The sequence below is a fragment of the Oncorhynchus keta genome, chromosome 18 (assembly GCF_023373465.1).
Source record: "Oncorhynchus keta strain PuntledgeMale-10-30-2019 chromosome 18, Oket_V2, whole genome shotgun sequence".
Classification (NCBI taxonomy): domain Eukaryota; kingdom Metazoa; phylum Chordata; class Actinopteri; order Salmoniformes; family Salmonidae; genus Oncorhynchus; species Oncorhynchus keta.
In genome coordinates this window covers 55,091,018-55,107,358 of record NC_068438.1, presented here as the reverse complement: position 1 = coordinate 55,107,358, position 16,341 = coordinate 55,091,018, and the positions used below count along the sequence as shown (strand labels likewise).

The 16,341-nt window shown below is 43.0% G+C and overlaps 1 protein-coding gene across 1 annotated transcript in view; it reads right to left on the bottom strand.

Annotated features, from left to right (window-relative positions):
• Nucleotides 1-4,122: 4,122 nt before the first annotated feature.
• LOC118383960 (mastermind-like protein 2) overlaps nt 4,123-16,341 on the bottom strand; it is a 59,547-nt gene continuing 47,328 nt past the window's right edge. The window contains exons 3-5 of the mRNA XM_052468919.1: nt 14,965-15,150; nt 9,787-9,892; nt 4,123-9,648 (exon numbers count right to left, since the gene is read on the bottom strand). Coding sequence (XP_052324879.1) covers nt 8,723-9,648; nt 9,787-9,892; nt 14,965-15,150 — 1,218 coding nt within the window. The 3' untranslated portion in view covers nt 4,123-8,722. The remainder of the gene's footprint in view (nt 9,649-9,786; nt 9,893-14,964; nt 15,151-16,341) is intronic.

Sequence of the window (16,341 nt, the reverse complement as noted above, 5' to 3'; positions counted from 1 at the left end):
CATCCTAAGTATTTGATATTTTTTGTGTTCCACTTAAAACTTCCCGTTAGCGGGATTCTATATGACAACAGCCAGTGAGAAAGTGAGGTGCGCCAAATTCAAAACAACAGAAATCTCATAATTAAAATTCCTCAAACATACATGTATCTTATACCATTTTAAAGGTAATCTTGTTGTTAATCCCACCGCAGTGTCCGATTTCAAATAGGCTTTACAGCAAAAGCACCACAAACAATTACGTTAGGTCACCACCAACTCACACAAAAACACAGCCATTGAGAGAGGAGTCACAAAAAGCACAAAGAGATAAAATGAATCACTAACCTTTGATGATCTTCATCAGATGACACTCATAGGAATTCATGTTAAATCAAATCAAATCAAATTTGATTTGTCACATACACATGGTAAGCAGATGTTAGTGCGAGTGTAGCGAAATGCTTGTGCTTCTAGTTCTGACAATGCAGTAATAACCAACAAGTAATCTAGCTAACAATTCCAAAACTACTACCTTATAGAAACAAGTGTAAGGGGATAAAGAATATGTACATAAGATATATGAATGAGTGATGGTACAGAGCGGCATAGGCAAGATACAGTAGATGGTATTGAGTGCAGTATATACATATGAGATGAGTATGTAAACAAAGTGGCATAGTTAAAGTGGCTAGTGATACATGTATTACATAAGGATGCAGTAGATGATATAGATTACAGTATATACATATGAGATGAATAATGTAGGGTATGTAAACATTATATTAGGTAGCATTGTTTAAAGTGGCTAGTGATATGTTTTACATCATTTCCCATCAATTCCCATTATTAAAGTGGCTGGAGTTGAGTCAGTGTGTTGGCAGCAGCCACTCAATGTTAGTGGTGGCTGTTTAACAGTCTGATGGCCTTGAGATAGAAGCTGTTTTTCAGTCTCTCGGTCCCAGCTTTGATGCACCTGTACTGACCTCGCCTTCTGGATGATAGCGGGGTGAACAGGCAGTGGCTCGGGTGGTTGTCCTTGATGATCTTTATGGCCTTCCTGTGACATCGGGTGGTGTAGGTGTCCTGGAGGGCAGGTAGTTTGCCCCCGGTGATGCGTTGTGCAGACATCACTACCCTCTGGAGAGCCTTACAGTTGTGGGCGGAGCAGTTGCCGTACCAGGCGGTGATACAGCCCGACAGGATGCTCTCGATTGTGCATCTGTAGAAGTTTGTGAGTGCTTTTGGTGACAAGCCAAATTTCTTCAGCCTCCTGAGGTTGAAGAGGCGCTGCTGCGCCTTCTTCACGATGTTGTCTGTGTGGGTGGGCCAATTCAGTTTGTCTGTGATGTGTACGCTGAGGAACTTAAAACTTACTACCCTCTCCACTACTGTTCCATCGATGTGGATAGGGGGGTGTTCCCTCTGCTGTTTCCTGAAGTCCACAATCATCTCCTTAGTTTTGTTGACGTTGAGTGTGAGGTTATTTTCCTGACACCACACTCCGAGGGCCCTCACCTCCTCCCTGTAGGCCGTCTCGTCGTTGTTGGTAATCAAGCCTACCACTGTTGTGTCGTCCGCAAACTTGATGATTGAGTTGGAGGCGTGCGTGGCTACGCAGTCGTGGGTGAACAAGGAGCACAGGAGAGGGCTCAGAGCGCACCCTTGTGGGGCCCCAGTGTTGAGGATCAGCGGGGTGGAGATGTTGTTGCCTACCCTCACCACCTGGGGGCAGCCCGTCAGGAAGTCCAGTACCCAGCTGCACAGGGCGGGGTCGAGACCCAGGGTCTCGAGCTTGATGACGAGTTTGGAGGGTACTATGGTGTTAAATGCTGAGCTGTAGTCGATGAACAGCATTCTCACATAGGTGTTCCTCTTGTCCAGATGGGTTAGGGCAGTGTGCAGTGTGGTTGAGATTGCATCGTCTGTGGACCTATTTGGGCGGTAAGCAAATTGGAGTGGGTCTAGTGTGTCAGGTAGGGTGGAGGTGATATGGTCCTTGACTAGTCTCTCAAAGCACTTCATGATTATCTCAGCTACCTTAGCTTTCTTGGGAACAGGAACAATGGTGGCCCTCTTGAAGCATGTGGGAACAACAGACTGGGATAGGGATTGATTGAATATGTCCGTAAACACACCGGCCAGCTGGTCTGCGCATGCTCTGAGGGCGTGGCTGGGGATGCCGTCTGGGCCTGCAGCCTTGCGAGGGTTGACACGTTTAAATGTTTTCCTCACGTCGGCTGCAGTGAAGGAGAGTCCGCATGTTTTAGTTGCGGGCCGTGTCAGTGGCACTGTATTGTCCTCAAAGCGGGCAAAAAAGTTATTTAGTCTGCCTGGGAGCAAAACATCCTGGTCCGTGACGATGCTGGTTTTCTTTTTGTAATCTGTGATTGACTGTAGACCCTGCCACATACCTCTTGTGTCTGAGCCGTTGAATTGAGATTCTACTTGTTTGATTGCCTTGCGGAGGGAATAGTTACACTGTTTGTATTCGGTCATGTTTCCAGTCACCTTGCCCTGATTAAAAGCAGTGGTTTGCACTTTCAGTTTCACGCGAATGCTGCCATCAATCCACGGTTTCTGGTTTGGGAATGTTTTAATCATTGCTATGGGAACGACATCTTCAACGCACCTTCTAATGAATTCGCACACCGAATCAGCGTATTCGTCAATGTTGTCGTCTGACGCAATACGGAACATATCCCAGTCCACGTGATGGAAGCAGTCTTGGAGTGTGGAATCAGATTGGTCGGACCAGCGTTGAACAGACCTCAGTGCGGGAGCTTCTTGTTTTAGTTTCTGTCTGTAGGCAGGGATCAGCAAAATGGAGTCGTGGTCAGCTTTTCCGAAAGGAGGGCGGGGCAGGGCCTTATATGCGTCGCGGAAGTTGGAATAGCAATGATCCAAGGTTTTTCCAGCCCTGGTTGCGCAATCGATATGCTGATAAAATTTAGGGAGTCTTGTTTTCAGATTAGCCTTGTTAAAATCCCCAGCTACAATGAATGCAGCCTCCGGATATATGGATTCCAGTTTGCAAAGAGTCAAATAAAGTTCGTTCAGAGCCATCGATGTGTCTGCTTGGGGGGGAATATATACGGCTGTGATTATAATCGAAGAGAATTCCCTTGGTAGATAATGCGGTCTACATTTGATTGTGAGGAATTCTAAATCAGGTGAACAGAAGGACTTGAGTTCCTGTATGTTGTTATGATCACACCACGTCACGTTAACCATAAAGCATACGCCCCCGCCCCTCTTCTTACCAGAAAGATGTTTGTTTCTGTCGGCGCGATGCGTGGAGAAACCAAGTGGCTGCACCGTCTCCGATAGCGTCTCTCCAGTGAGCCATGTTTCCGTGAAGCAAAGAACGTTACAGTATCTGATGTCCCTCTGGAATGCTACCCTTGCTCGGATTTCATCAACCTTGTTGTCAAGAGACTGGACATGGGCAAGGAGAATGCTAGGGAGTGGTGCACGATGTGCCCGTCTCCGGAGTCTGACCAGAAGACTGCTTCGTTTTCCCCTTTTTCAAAGTTGTTTTTTGGGGTCGCTGGCTGGGATCCATTCCGTTGTCCTACGTTTATTTTATATCCTGAGACTAGAGTATTCTGAAAATATTTTTAGCAAAATTGTGTTTTCAATATTGGTCAGATGTATCAGGAGATCATCTGCAAATAAGTTTAGTTGCTATTCATGTTTACCAATACCTGTTACGTCCGATCTGATTATTTTCGGTTCAATTGCCAGTGCAAAACAGGAGGGGGGAGAGGGGACATCCCTGTCTTGTGCCTCTTCCAAAAGAAATGTCATCAGAGAATGTATTATTTGTGTATATTTTTGGTTTAGGACATTAATACAATATTTTTTATAAAATGTTTTATTTCTGCTGGAAAGTACAACGTTTCCAAAGCTTTGAATAGAAAATTAACAGCCATTACTAATCAATCTATAGATATATCTGGTCATTTATGAACATTTGAACATCCTGGCCATGTTCTGTTATAATCTCCACCCGGCACAGCCAGAAGAGGACTGGCCACCCCACATAGCCTGGTTTCTCTCTAGGTTTCTTCCTAGGTTTTGGCCTTTCTAGGGAGTTTTTCCTAGCCACCGTGCTTCTACACCTGCATTGCTTGCTGTTTGTGGTTTTAGGCTGGGTTTCTGTACAGCACTTTGAGATATCAGCTGATGTACGAAGGGCTTTATAAATACATTTGATTTGATCTTTTTTATTTTAAACTGAAACATGTTCTTGTATGTTTGTGTCTATTTTTCCTAAACCTTATTTTATTGACCGAGTCTGGTAAGAGACGTTTACCTTGTTTCTAAGTTTTTTTTTTATTTTATGGTCATAATTTATTACATTTATGGGTCTATAATCAGCAGGGGACTCCAGATTCTCCTGGTTTTAATATGACTGAAATAGCTGTTTGATACACGGAACTAGGAAGTACTAAATTGAGTGACATGTGTGTTGTCATTTGTGTAAATATGGGGGCTATTGTGTCCCAACATGTTGAATAGTATTCTATGTGGAAGCTATCCATTCCTGGTTCTCCATGCGAATGTTTTAACAGCATCTAATATGTTCTCTTGGGTGAACTGTTTTTAGTGATTATTTTTTTGTCTGCTGATAATTGCTTCAGAGTTGTTGAGTCTAAGAAAGCTGTTCTCTGTCCTCTATATCTATATTTGTAATGGGAACGTTTTTTATACGACATATAATCACACCACCAAATAGTTGATTAAAACACACTATTTTGCAAAGAAGGTCTACAGCCTAAACAGCATTCTTTTGGGTAGCAACATGGTGTAGTCGGAGGACAGCTAGCCTCCGTCCTCCTCTGGGTACATTGACAATAATACAAAACCTAGGAGGCTCATGGTTCTCACCCTCCTTCCATAGACGTACACAGTAATTATGGCAACTTCCAGAGGACGTCCTCCAACCTATCAGAGCTCTTGCAACATGAACTGACATGTTGTCCACCCAATCAAAGGATCAGAGAATGAATCTAGTACTGAAAGTACTGAAAGCATAAGCTACAGCTAGTAGTAGTTGACTCAGAGAGAGAGAGAGAAAGACAATAGTTGGAACAGTTTTAAACAAATTAATTTCTTCCAATATTTAGCTCTCTAAATAATCCTGATCTTTCCAGGAACAGAAAGTACAAAGGCTCTTTATTTAAAAACATTTTTATTCATTAGATTGTTTATAATGTCGTATATATTTTTTTCTCCCAATAAGATTATTAAATATTAGATCAAAGATCAAAAATCAATGGTTTCAGATGTGGCCGTTCAAACCAGTCCCAGGCGATACGCCAGAAAAGTAGAAATAACATGATGAGTAAAGTGTCTGTGGTAAATATAACAAACACCTGAGACAGCATCATCATTCAAAACATGAAACACCACGATGGGTCTGGGAGGTATATCCTGCCATGACGCTCTACGACAGCACTCTACTTCTGACCAGAGCATTATGTGGTAGAGCATACTGGTAATAAAAGGGGAGGTATATCCTGCCATGACGCTCTATTCCCTACTACAGCACTCTACTTCTGACCAGAGCATTATGTGGTAATAAAAGGGGAGGTATATCCTGCCATGACGCTCTATTCCCTACTACAGTACTCTACTTCTGACCAGAGCATTATGTGGTAATAAAAGGGGAGGTATATCCTGCCATGACGCTCTATTCCCTACGACAGTACTCTACTTCTGACCAGAGCATTATGTGGTAGAGCATACTGGTAATAAAAGGGGAGGTATATCCTGCCATGACGCTCTATTCCCTACTACAGCACTCTACTTCTGACCAGAGCATTATGTGGTAGAGCATACTGGTAATAAAAGGGGAGGTATATCCTGTCATGATGCTCTATTCCCTACTACAGTACTCTACTTCTGACCAGAACATTATGTGGTAGAGCATACTGGTAATAAAAGGGGAGGTATATCCTGTCATGATGCTCTATTCCCTACTACAGTACTCTACTTCTGACCAGAGCATTATGTGGTAATAAAAGGGGAGGTATATCCTGCCATGACGCTCTATTCCCTACTACAGTACTCTACTTCTGACCAGAACATTATGTGGTAATAAAAGGGGAGGTATATCCTGCCATGACACCCTATTCCCTACTACAGTACTCTACTTCTGACCAGAGCATTATGTGGTAATAAAAGGGGAGGTATATCCTGCCATGACGCTCTATTCCCTACTACAGTACTCTACTTCTGACCAGAGCATTATGTGGTAATAAAAGGGGAGGTATATCCTGCCATGACGCTCTATTCCCTACTACAGTACTCTACTTCTGACCAGAGCATTATGTGGTAATAAAAGGGGAGGTATATCCTGCCATGACGCTCTATTCCCTACTACAGTACTCTACTTCTGACCAGAACATTATGTGGTAATAAAAGGGGAGGTATATCCTGCCATGACGCTCTATTCCCTACTACAGTACTCTACTTCTGACCAGAGCATTATGTGGTAATAAAAGGGGAGGTATATCCTGCCATGACGCTCTATTCCCTACGACAGTACTCTACTTCTGACCAGAGCATTATGTGGTAGAGCATACTGGTAATAAAAGGGGAGGTATATCCTGCCATGACGCTCTATTCCCTACTACAGTACTCTACTTCTGACCAGAGCATTATGTGGTAGAGCATACTGGTAATAAAAGGGGAGGTATATCCTGCCATGACGCTCTATTCCCTACTACAGCACTCTACTTCTGACCAGAACATTATGTGGTAGAGCATACTGGTAATAAAAGGGGAGGTATATCCTGCCATGACGCTCTATTCCCTACGACAGCACTCTACTTCTGACCAGAGCATACTGGTAATAAAAGGGGAGGTATATCCTGCCATGACGCTCTATTCCCTACTACAGTACTCTACTTCTGACCAGAGCATTATGTGGTAATAAAAGGGGAGGTATATCCTGTCATGACACCCTATTCCCTACTACAGCACTCTACTTCTGACCAGAGCATACTGGTAATAAAAGGGGAGGTATATCCTGCCATGACGCTCTATTCCCTACGACAGCACTCTACTTCTGACCAGAGCATACTGGTAATAAAAGGGGAGGTATATCCTGCCATGACGCTCTATTCCCTACGACAGCACTCTACTTCTGACCAGAGCATACTGGTAATAAAAGGGGAGGTATATCCTGCCATGACGCTCTATTCCCTACGACAGTACTCTACTTCTGACCAGAGCATTATGTGGTAATAAAAGGGGAGGTATATCCTGCCATGACGCTCTATTCCCTACTACAGTACTCTACTTCTGACCAGAGCATTATGTGGTAATAAAAGGGGAGGTATATCCTGCCATGACGCTCTATTCCCTACTACAGTACTCTACTTCTGACCAGAGCATTATGTGGTAATAAAAGGGGAGGTATATCCTGCCATGACGCTCTATTCCCTACGACAGTACTCTACTTCTGACCAGAGCATTATGTGGTAGAGCATACTGGTAATAAAAGGGGAGGTATATCCTGCCATGACGCTCTATTCCCTACTACAGTACTCTACTTCTGACCAGAGCATTATGTGGTAGAGCATACTGGTAATAAAAGGGGAGGTATATCCTGCCATGACGCTCTATTCCCTACTACAGTACTCTACTTCTGACCAGAACATTATGTGGTAGAGCATACTGGTAATAAAAGGGAACTTACGGCGTCATTTGGGACAAAGTCTGGAAGTATGACAGCCACTTCCTGTTCACATTTGACCATGGTTGGACCCCTCTACCCCATGTATTACAGGGCCCACATGGCTCTAGTCACTAGCAGTACACTACCTCCCATATCTGTGTCAGAAATGACACCCTATCCCCTACATAATGAAGACGGGGTAGTGCACTATGTATGGAATAGGGTGACATTTTTGGACGATACCCATGTTATGAAAAGAGAAAGGTTTGATAGAATATATTCAGAATCAGGTCAAGACGCTGTCACAGAATCTTCTTATTCAATGAACCTTTATGATGTACTAAAATATTATTATACAGAATATATATTTCTTCACAGGAATACACAAAAAGTACAATTAGATATCAAATTATATATTGGGTTTACAAAATTACATTATAGCTTTGCAAATGTAATCCCTTTAGGTGAATTCTGACTCATGGCCATTCATGGTCTGTGTTTCAAATGATACCCTATTCTCTATATAGTGCACTACTTTCAACCATAGCCCTATGGATCCTGGTCAGAAGTAGTGCACTATAAAGGGAATAGGGTGCCATTTGGGATGCAAGGCCATCCATAGTCTCTGTATGGGGAAAGTTCTGCGTTTGCAGTTATCAGTCTTTATGGATGAGTCCTGGAGTTTATCTTGACCAGAAGAGGGAGGAGCTCCTGGCTCTAGTTGGAGCCTATAATTAAGGCCAGGAGTTTTTCCACACCACATGGCCCATCTAACCTGGAAAAACTCCTGACCGGCGCTCCCAATTCTATGGAATGTTTTGATTGAAAAACTGGCCACCAATTCTGTGGAATTGTTCTACAGAAAAACTTTCTGGAATGAACCCCAATTCATGAGAGCTGCATGGAAAAACTCTGGGCCCTATTTATGCAAACCCACATCATCCCACTTTATGAGTGACAGCCCAGGATCTCATCGAGGTCACTTTATGAGTGACTGCCCAGGATCTCATCGAGGTCACTTTATGAGTGACTGCCCAGGATCTCATCGAGGTCACTTTATGAGTGACTGCCCAGGATCTCATCGAGGTTGATGTCTTTCATCCAGTCGTCGTTGCCGGATCCAGACTTCAGCAGCGAGTCGATGAAGTCTGAGTCAGTGTTGATCCCTGGGACGGTGTTGTCTCCCTCCTGGAGGAATTCAAAGGTCAGTCGGTTAACAGCCCGGCTGTTCTGGGTCTGGTAGCTTCCCCCAGGGTTGTGGTTATGTGGTGGGAAGACCCCGATGGTGCTGCCCCCAGCGGGAACCCTCTGCTCCGGAGAGGCCTGGTTGAGGCTTGGTAGCCCTGGCAGAGGAGGCATCATGGGTTGGTTGGGTCTGGGGTTGGTGGTGGTGGTGGAGCTGCGGAGGGCTGGGTTCAGAGGCAGCATGCCAATTTCTGGTGCCACCTGGTTGGGTGGGCCAGGGCCTATGTGCCGGGGGCCAGGAGGGTACTGGTGGCTGGACATGTCGAGCTGAGACTGGGAATGGGCACCCTGTGGTTGGAGCGAGTTCGGGGGCTGCCTTACCCCGAGAGTCCCAGGGACCATGATGGGAGCTTTAGCTCCAGGAGGCCAGCCCATCACACTCCCTAGCCCGAGACCCTGCCCCTGACTGGGCATCCCTCCACCCTGCTGGCCTACTGATGTCCTTGAGGGATGTTGTACACTGGTAAGACCACCCACCTCAAACCCATTACCCTGGCCGTTGGGAGGACCAGGGAACCTGGACTTGTTTTGGTTGAGTCCTCCTCCGACTCCGAGTCCCATCTTGGTCTGGTTGTTGTGCTGTTGGATCTGGTGAGTGTGGGGGCCTCTTCCAAACCTCCAGTCCGTGGGAGGAGGGGTCATCTTGGATCCCGGGCCGCTGGGCATGTGGCAGGACATGGATAGAAGGTCACTCTGGTCAGACCCGTTGGTCGACAACGACTGGGAAGAACTCATACCTGAATACACAAAGATTGTTAGGATCCTGTTCTGATTGGCTCATACAGACACAAACAATGATGGAACACCATTAAGAGCCAATACTGTTTTTTTCCTTCTTACATGGAAGCAATGAATGATTGAAATGAATGATGTACCTGTGAAAAGGCCTGTAGGTTGGACCATTCCTCGGGGCTGTTTATAGTCTGGTGGTGGTCTGGTTAGATGACGGTTAAACAGATCCTGGCTACTATTGATTTTGTCCTGAAACACAACAGAAAGAGACAATGAAACAACAATGACATTTTGTTTACATGTTCAAATCCAACATGAGATTGTCAGGGGTGGGATTGAAGGGGAACGCGTGGGAACTGTCTTGAGTTTCCAAAGTGAAACATTTTGTAAGACAGAGTCACATGTTAACCTAGAGCTCAGAGTCAGATGTTAACCTAGAGCTCAGAGTCAGATGTTAACATGATAACCTAGAGCTCAGAGTCAGATGTTAACATGATAACCTAGAGCTCAGAGTCAGATGTTAACATGATAACCTAGAGCTTAGAGTCAGATGTTAACATGATAACCTAGAGCTCAGAGTCAGATGTTAACATGATAACCTAGAGCTTAGAGTCAGATGTTAACATGATAACCTAGAGCTCAGAGTCATTGATGTTAACATGATAACCTAGAGCTCAGAGTCATTGATGTTAACATGATAACCTAGAGCTCAGAGTCATTGATGTTAACATGATAACCTAGAGCTCAGAGTCAGATTTTAACATGATAACCTAGAGCTCAGAGTCAGGTGTTAAATATAAAAATAAATATAAAGAGCTAGAGTCAGATGTTTACAGCTCAGAGTCAGATGTTAACATGCCAAAGTCAGACTTACAGTCATCAGAGTCAGTGCATACATTGTTAACATGATAACCTAGAGCTCAGAGTCAGATGTTACTGATAACTAGAGTCAGAGTCCTGATGTTAACATGATAACCCCCTAGATGTTTTCTAGAACATTCTGTTAAAAAACCTAGAGCGCAGAGTCATTGATTTCATGCGCCCTGCTCAGCTCAGATGTTAACCAGGAATATAGTCATATGCATGATAATTAGAGTAGTCAGATGTTGACATGATAAACACTCAGAGTCAGATGTTTATAAAACAGAGTCAGATTTAAATAACCTAGAACTCAGAGTCAGATGTTGACTATAACCTAGAACTCAGAGTCAGATGTTAACCTACAGCTCAGAGTCAGATGAAATGATAACCTAGAGCTCAGTCTGAAAATGGAAGATCAGATATATCCATAACCTAGAACTCAGAGTCAGATGTTCATGATAACCTAGAGCTCAGAGTCATGTTGATAACCTAGAACTCAGAGTCAGATGTTAACATGATAACCTAGCGAACCACATGATAATAAATCAGATGTTATGATAACCTAGAGCTCAGAGTCAGGGCTGAGAGCTCAGAGTCAGATGTTGCATGATAACCTACAGCAGATGTTCCAGAGTCAGATGTTCAACAGTCAGAGTCATGTTTGCCTCAGAGTCAGATGTTTGTTTAGAGCTCAGAGTCAGATGTTCATGATAACCTAGAGTTCAGAGTCAGAGACATGATAAAGCTCATTTGTTCAGAGCTCAGAGTCCATGATAACCTAGAGCTCAGAGTATGTTTTTAGAGCTTGAGATTTAACCTAGAGCTCAGAGTCAGATTATTAACCTAGAGCTCAGAGTCAGATGACATGCTAGAGCTCAAGTCAGATGTTAACATGATAACCTAGAGCCAGAGTCAGATGTAGATCTCAATTTGATGTAACATGTTATTAGATGATGTTACTGATAACCTAGAAGAGTCATTGATATTAACATGATAACAAAAGTATAACCTAGAGCTCACAGAGTGTTTTGATAACCTGAAAGTTTATCTAGAGTCAAGTCAGATTTAACATTAACCTAGAAAAAATGTTAACTGATAACCTAGAGCTCAGAGTCATTGATATTAACATGATAACCTAGAGCTCAGAGTATGTTTTTTTGATGTTTGATAACCTAGAGCTCAGACAGATGTCTTCATAGATCGATATCTAGAGCTCAGAGTCAGATGTTAACATGGAGCCGATTTAATGTTAACATGAAAAGAGCTCAGAGTCAGATAGTGATTATGGGACAGCTCAGAGTCAGATGCCAACAAAGAAGATGGTCAAAGGTAATGAATGTTTTATATTTTATTTGAGTCAGATGTTAACATGATAACCTAGAGCTCAGAGTCAGATGTTAACATGACTATGCTAATTATAACCTTTGATAACCTAGTCTCAGAGTCCTGTGGAGTCAGATGTTAACATGATAACCTAGAGCTGTCAGACATGCTATAACATGATAACCTAGAGCTCAGAGTCAGATGTTAACATGATAACCTAGAGCTCAGAGCATTTTAACAAAATCTGAGTCAGATGTTTGCCTGGATGTTAACATGATAACCTAGAGCTCAGAGTCAGATTTTAGATCAGAGTCAATACATGATAACCTAGAGCTCAGAGTCAGATGTTTTAACCTAGAGCTCAGAGTTTGAGTTTTTAACTCAGAGTCAGATGTTAACATGATTTAGAGCTCAGAGTCAGATGTTGCATTTCCAGATGTCTAGATCAGAGGGACATGATAACCTAGAGCTCAGTGTCAGGTAGGAGCAAGAGGTTAACATGATAACCTAGAACTCAGAGTCAGATGTTAACCTAGAGCTCAGAGTCAGATGTTAACATGATAACCTAGAGTTCAGAGTCAGATGTTAACATGATAACCTAGAACTCAGAGTCAGATGTTAACCTAGAGCTCAGAGTCAGATGTTAACATGATAACCTAGAGCTCAGACTCAGAGTCAGATGTTAACCTAGAGCTCAGAGTCAGATGTTAACATGATAACCTAGAGCTCAGAGTCAGATGTTAACATGATAACCTAGAGCTCAGAGTCAGATGTTAACATGATAACCTAGAGCTCAGAGTCAGATGTTAACATGATAACCTAGAGCTCAGAGTCATTGATATTAACATGATAACCTAGAGCTCAGAGTCAGATGTTAACATGATAACCTAGAGCTCAGAGTCAGATGTTAACATGATAACCTAGAGCTCAGAGTCAGATGTTAACATGATAACCTAGAGTTCAGAGTCAAATGTTAACATGATAACCTAGAGCTCAGAGTCAGATGTTAACCTAGAGCTCAGAGTCAGATGTTAACATGATAACCTAGAGCTCAGAGTCAGATGTTAACATGATAACCTAGAGCTCAGAGTCATTGATGTTAACATGATAACCTAGAGCTCAGAGTCAGATGTTAACATGATAACCTAGATCTCAGAGTCAGATGTTAACATGATAACCTAGAGCTCAGATTCAGGTGTTAACCTAGAGCTCAGAGTCATTGATGTTAACATGATAACCTAGAGCTCAGAGTCATTGATGTTAACATGATAACCTAGAGCTCAGAGTCATTGATGTTAACATGATAACCTAGATCTCAGAGTCAGATGTTAACATGTTAACCTAGAGTTCAGAGTCAGATGTTAACCTAGAGCTCAGAGTCAGATTTTAACATGTTAACCTAGAGCTCAGAGTCAGATGTTAACCTAGAGCTCAGAGTCAGATGTTAACATGATAACCTAGATCTCAGAGTTGATTGTTAACCTAGAGCTCAGTCAGATGTTAACATGATAACCTAGAGCTCAGTCAGATGTTCACATGATGTTAAGTCAGATGATAACCCTAGAGTCTAACCAGAGTCATTGATGTTAACATTAACCTCAGAGCTCTAGAGAGAGTCAGATGTTAACATGATAACCTAGAGCTCACAGAGTCATTGATGTTAACATGATAACCTAGAGCTCAGAGTCATTGATGTTAACATGGTTAACCTAGAGCTCAGAGTCAGATGTTAACATGATAACCTAGAGCTCAGAGTCATGTTAACATGATAATGTTAACATGATAACCTAGAGCTCAGAGTCATTGATGTTAACATGATAACCTAGAGCTCAGAGTCATTGATGTTAACATGATAACCCAGAGCTCAGAGTCATTGATGTTAGCATGATAACCTAGAGCTCAGAGCCATTGATGTTAACATGATAACCTAGAGCTCAGAGAGTCATATTTTAACATGATAACCTAGAGCTCACAGAGTCATATTTTAACATGATAACCTAGAGCTCAGAGTCATTGATGTTAACATGATAACCTAGAGCTCAGAGTCATTGATGTTAACATGATAACCTAGAGCTCAGAGTCATTGATGTTAACATGATAACCTAGAGCTCAGAGTCAGATGTTAACATGATAACCTCAGATTCTCAGAGAGTCAGATTGATGTTAACATGATAACCTAGAGCTCAGAGTCAGATGTTAACATGATAACCTAGAGCTCAGAGTCAGATGTTAACATGATAACCTAGAGCTCAGAGTCAGATGTTAACATGATAACCTAGAGCTCAGAGTCAGATGTTAACATGATAACCTAGAGCTCAGAGTCAAATGTTAACATGATAACCTAGAGCTCAGAGTCAGATGTTAACATGATAACCTAGAGCTCAGAGTCAAATGTTAACATGATAACCTAGAGCTCAGAGTCAAATGTTAACATGATAACCTAGAGCTCAGAGTCAAATGTTAACATGATAACCTAGAGCTCAGAGTCAGATGTTAACATGTTAACCTAGAGCTCAGAGTCATTGATGTTAACATGATAACCTAGAGTTCAGAGTCAAATGTTAACATGATAACCTAGAGCTCAGAGTCAGATGTTAACATGATAACCTAGAGCTCAGAGTCATTGATGTTAACATGATAACCTAGAGCTCACAGATGAATTGATGTTGACATGATAACCTAGAGCTCAGAGTCATTGATGTTAACATGATAACCTAGAGCTCAGAGTCAGATGTTAACATGATAACCTAGAGCTCAGAGTCAGATGTTAACATGATAACCTAGAGCTCAGAGTCATTGATGTTAACATGATAACCTAGAGCTCAGAGTCAGATGTTAACATGATAACCTAGAGCTCAGAGTCATTGATGTTAACATGATAACCTAGAGCTCAGAGTCATTGATGTTAACATGATAACCTAGAGCTCAGAGTCATTGATGTTAACATGATAACCTAGAGCTCAGAGTCAGATGTTAACATGATAACCTAGAGCTCAGAGTCATTGATGTTAACATGATAACCTAGAGCTCAGAGTCAGATGTTAACATGATAACCTAGAGCTCAGAGTCATTGATGTTAACATGATAACCTAGAGCTCAGAGATGAATTGATGTTGACAGGATAACCTAGAGCTCACAGAGTCATTGATGATGTGCTGCTGCTGGGCTAGCTGTCTCTGCATGACCTGGGTCTTCCCTGGTCCTGGGGGTTTCTGCTGGGTGTTGGAGCCAGGGGCAGGGGGACGTTGGTTGGCCTGGGCCTGGGTCTGGGCTGACATCCCCACTAGGCTGCCGTTGGTGGGCAGACGAGGCCCAGGAGGCATCTGGTTAGAGAGGAAAGCAGAAGGAAATAAGGTGATCTTTATTTCAACGTAAATGCCTTGCTCAAGGGCACAACAGCAGGAGATAGCAGTACACGGGATCTGAAAACAGTTGCAAGATCAACTTATAATAATAATAAATAATATGCCATTTAGCAGACGCTTTTATCCAAAGCGACTTACAGTCATGTGTGCATACATTCTAGGGGCAGGGGTATGGTTGGCCTGGGCCTGGGTCTGGGCTGACATCCAACCAGACTACCAGGAGGCATCTGGTTAGCAGAAGGAAATAAGGTGATCTTTATTTCAACGTAAATGCTGCTCAAGGGCACACAGCTGAGCATGGGATCTGAAAAAGTTGCAAGATCAACTTCAATGTTTTAATTTACATGAATAATACCTTGATATGGGAGTATCTCTATTCAATGCATCAGTTCAGTAGCCCGTTGGAGGTATTATCCAGTCAAAACAATACAATATCACAAATCTGCCACTAGAGGGCAAACATCCATAACAAACCACAAGGTTCTGGTGTGAAAATGACACCACCTCCCTGTATGGAGGCTACGGCCACTCCCCCTGAAGCAGCAACACAACAGACTTGGAGAGAGGTTCCTTTGGGAGGGGGCGAGACAGGGGAGAAAGGCTTCTTTCAAGGGGGAGCGGTTCTTTTTCAGGGAGAGAGAGGCTTCTTTTAAGGGCGGGGGGCGGGACTAGTCTTCCTCAAGGCAAAGCCGTTCCCTTGACAAATGGTTCTGACGAGGATGGAAAGAATCACTGAGACGGCGGGAACTGAACTGTGTGCCGACGAGGGAGGTTCAGTATCTCCCTGCTGCAGCGTGACTACTGCTGCTTACCTCCCGCGAACAACCTCCTTCTACCCAAAACACTGGGATCAGTTCCTCCCTGTCCATGTAATCTTAGTAATTATTATCTAAAAGCCTAAACTGATCCTAGATCGGCACCATAACTGCAGTCTACCTCCCTATAACAAAGCATTGTCTGCTTCCCAATCCACTGATCCCCGAACAGTTCTTATTCCAATATATAAATACATATAATAATAATATATATTACCCCCCGATCAGTTCTTATCCCCTGCACCTTGTACGTTCAAATCCCTCAGCTGATCTAGGATCAGTTTGGTTTCCCCTTGGCTGTAGTATCTCAGAATCTCCCAGGTTCCTTATCCAT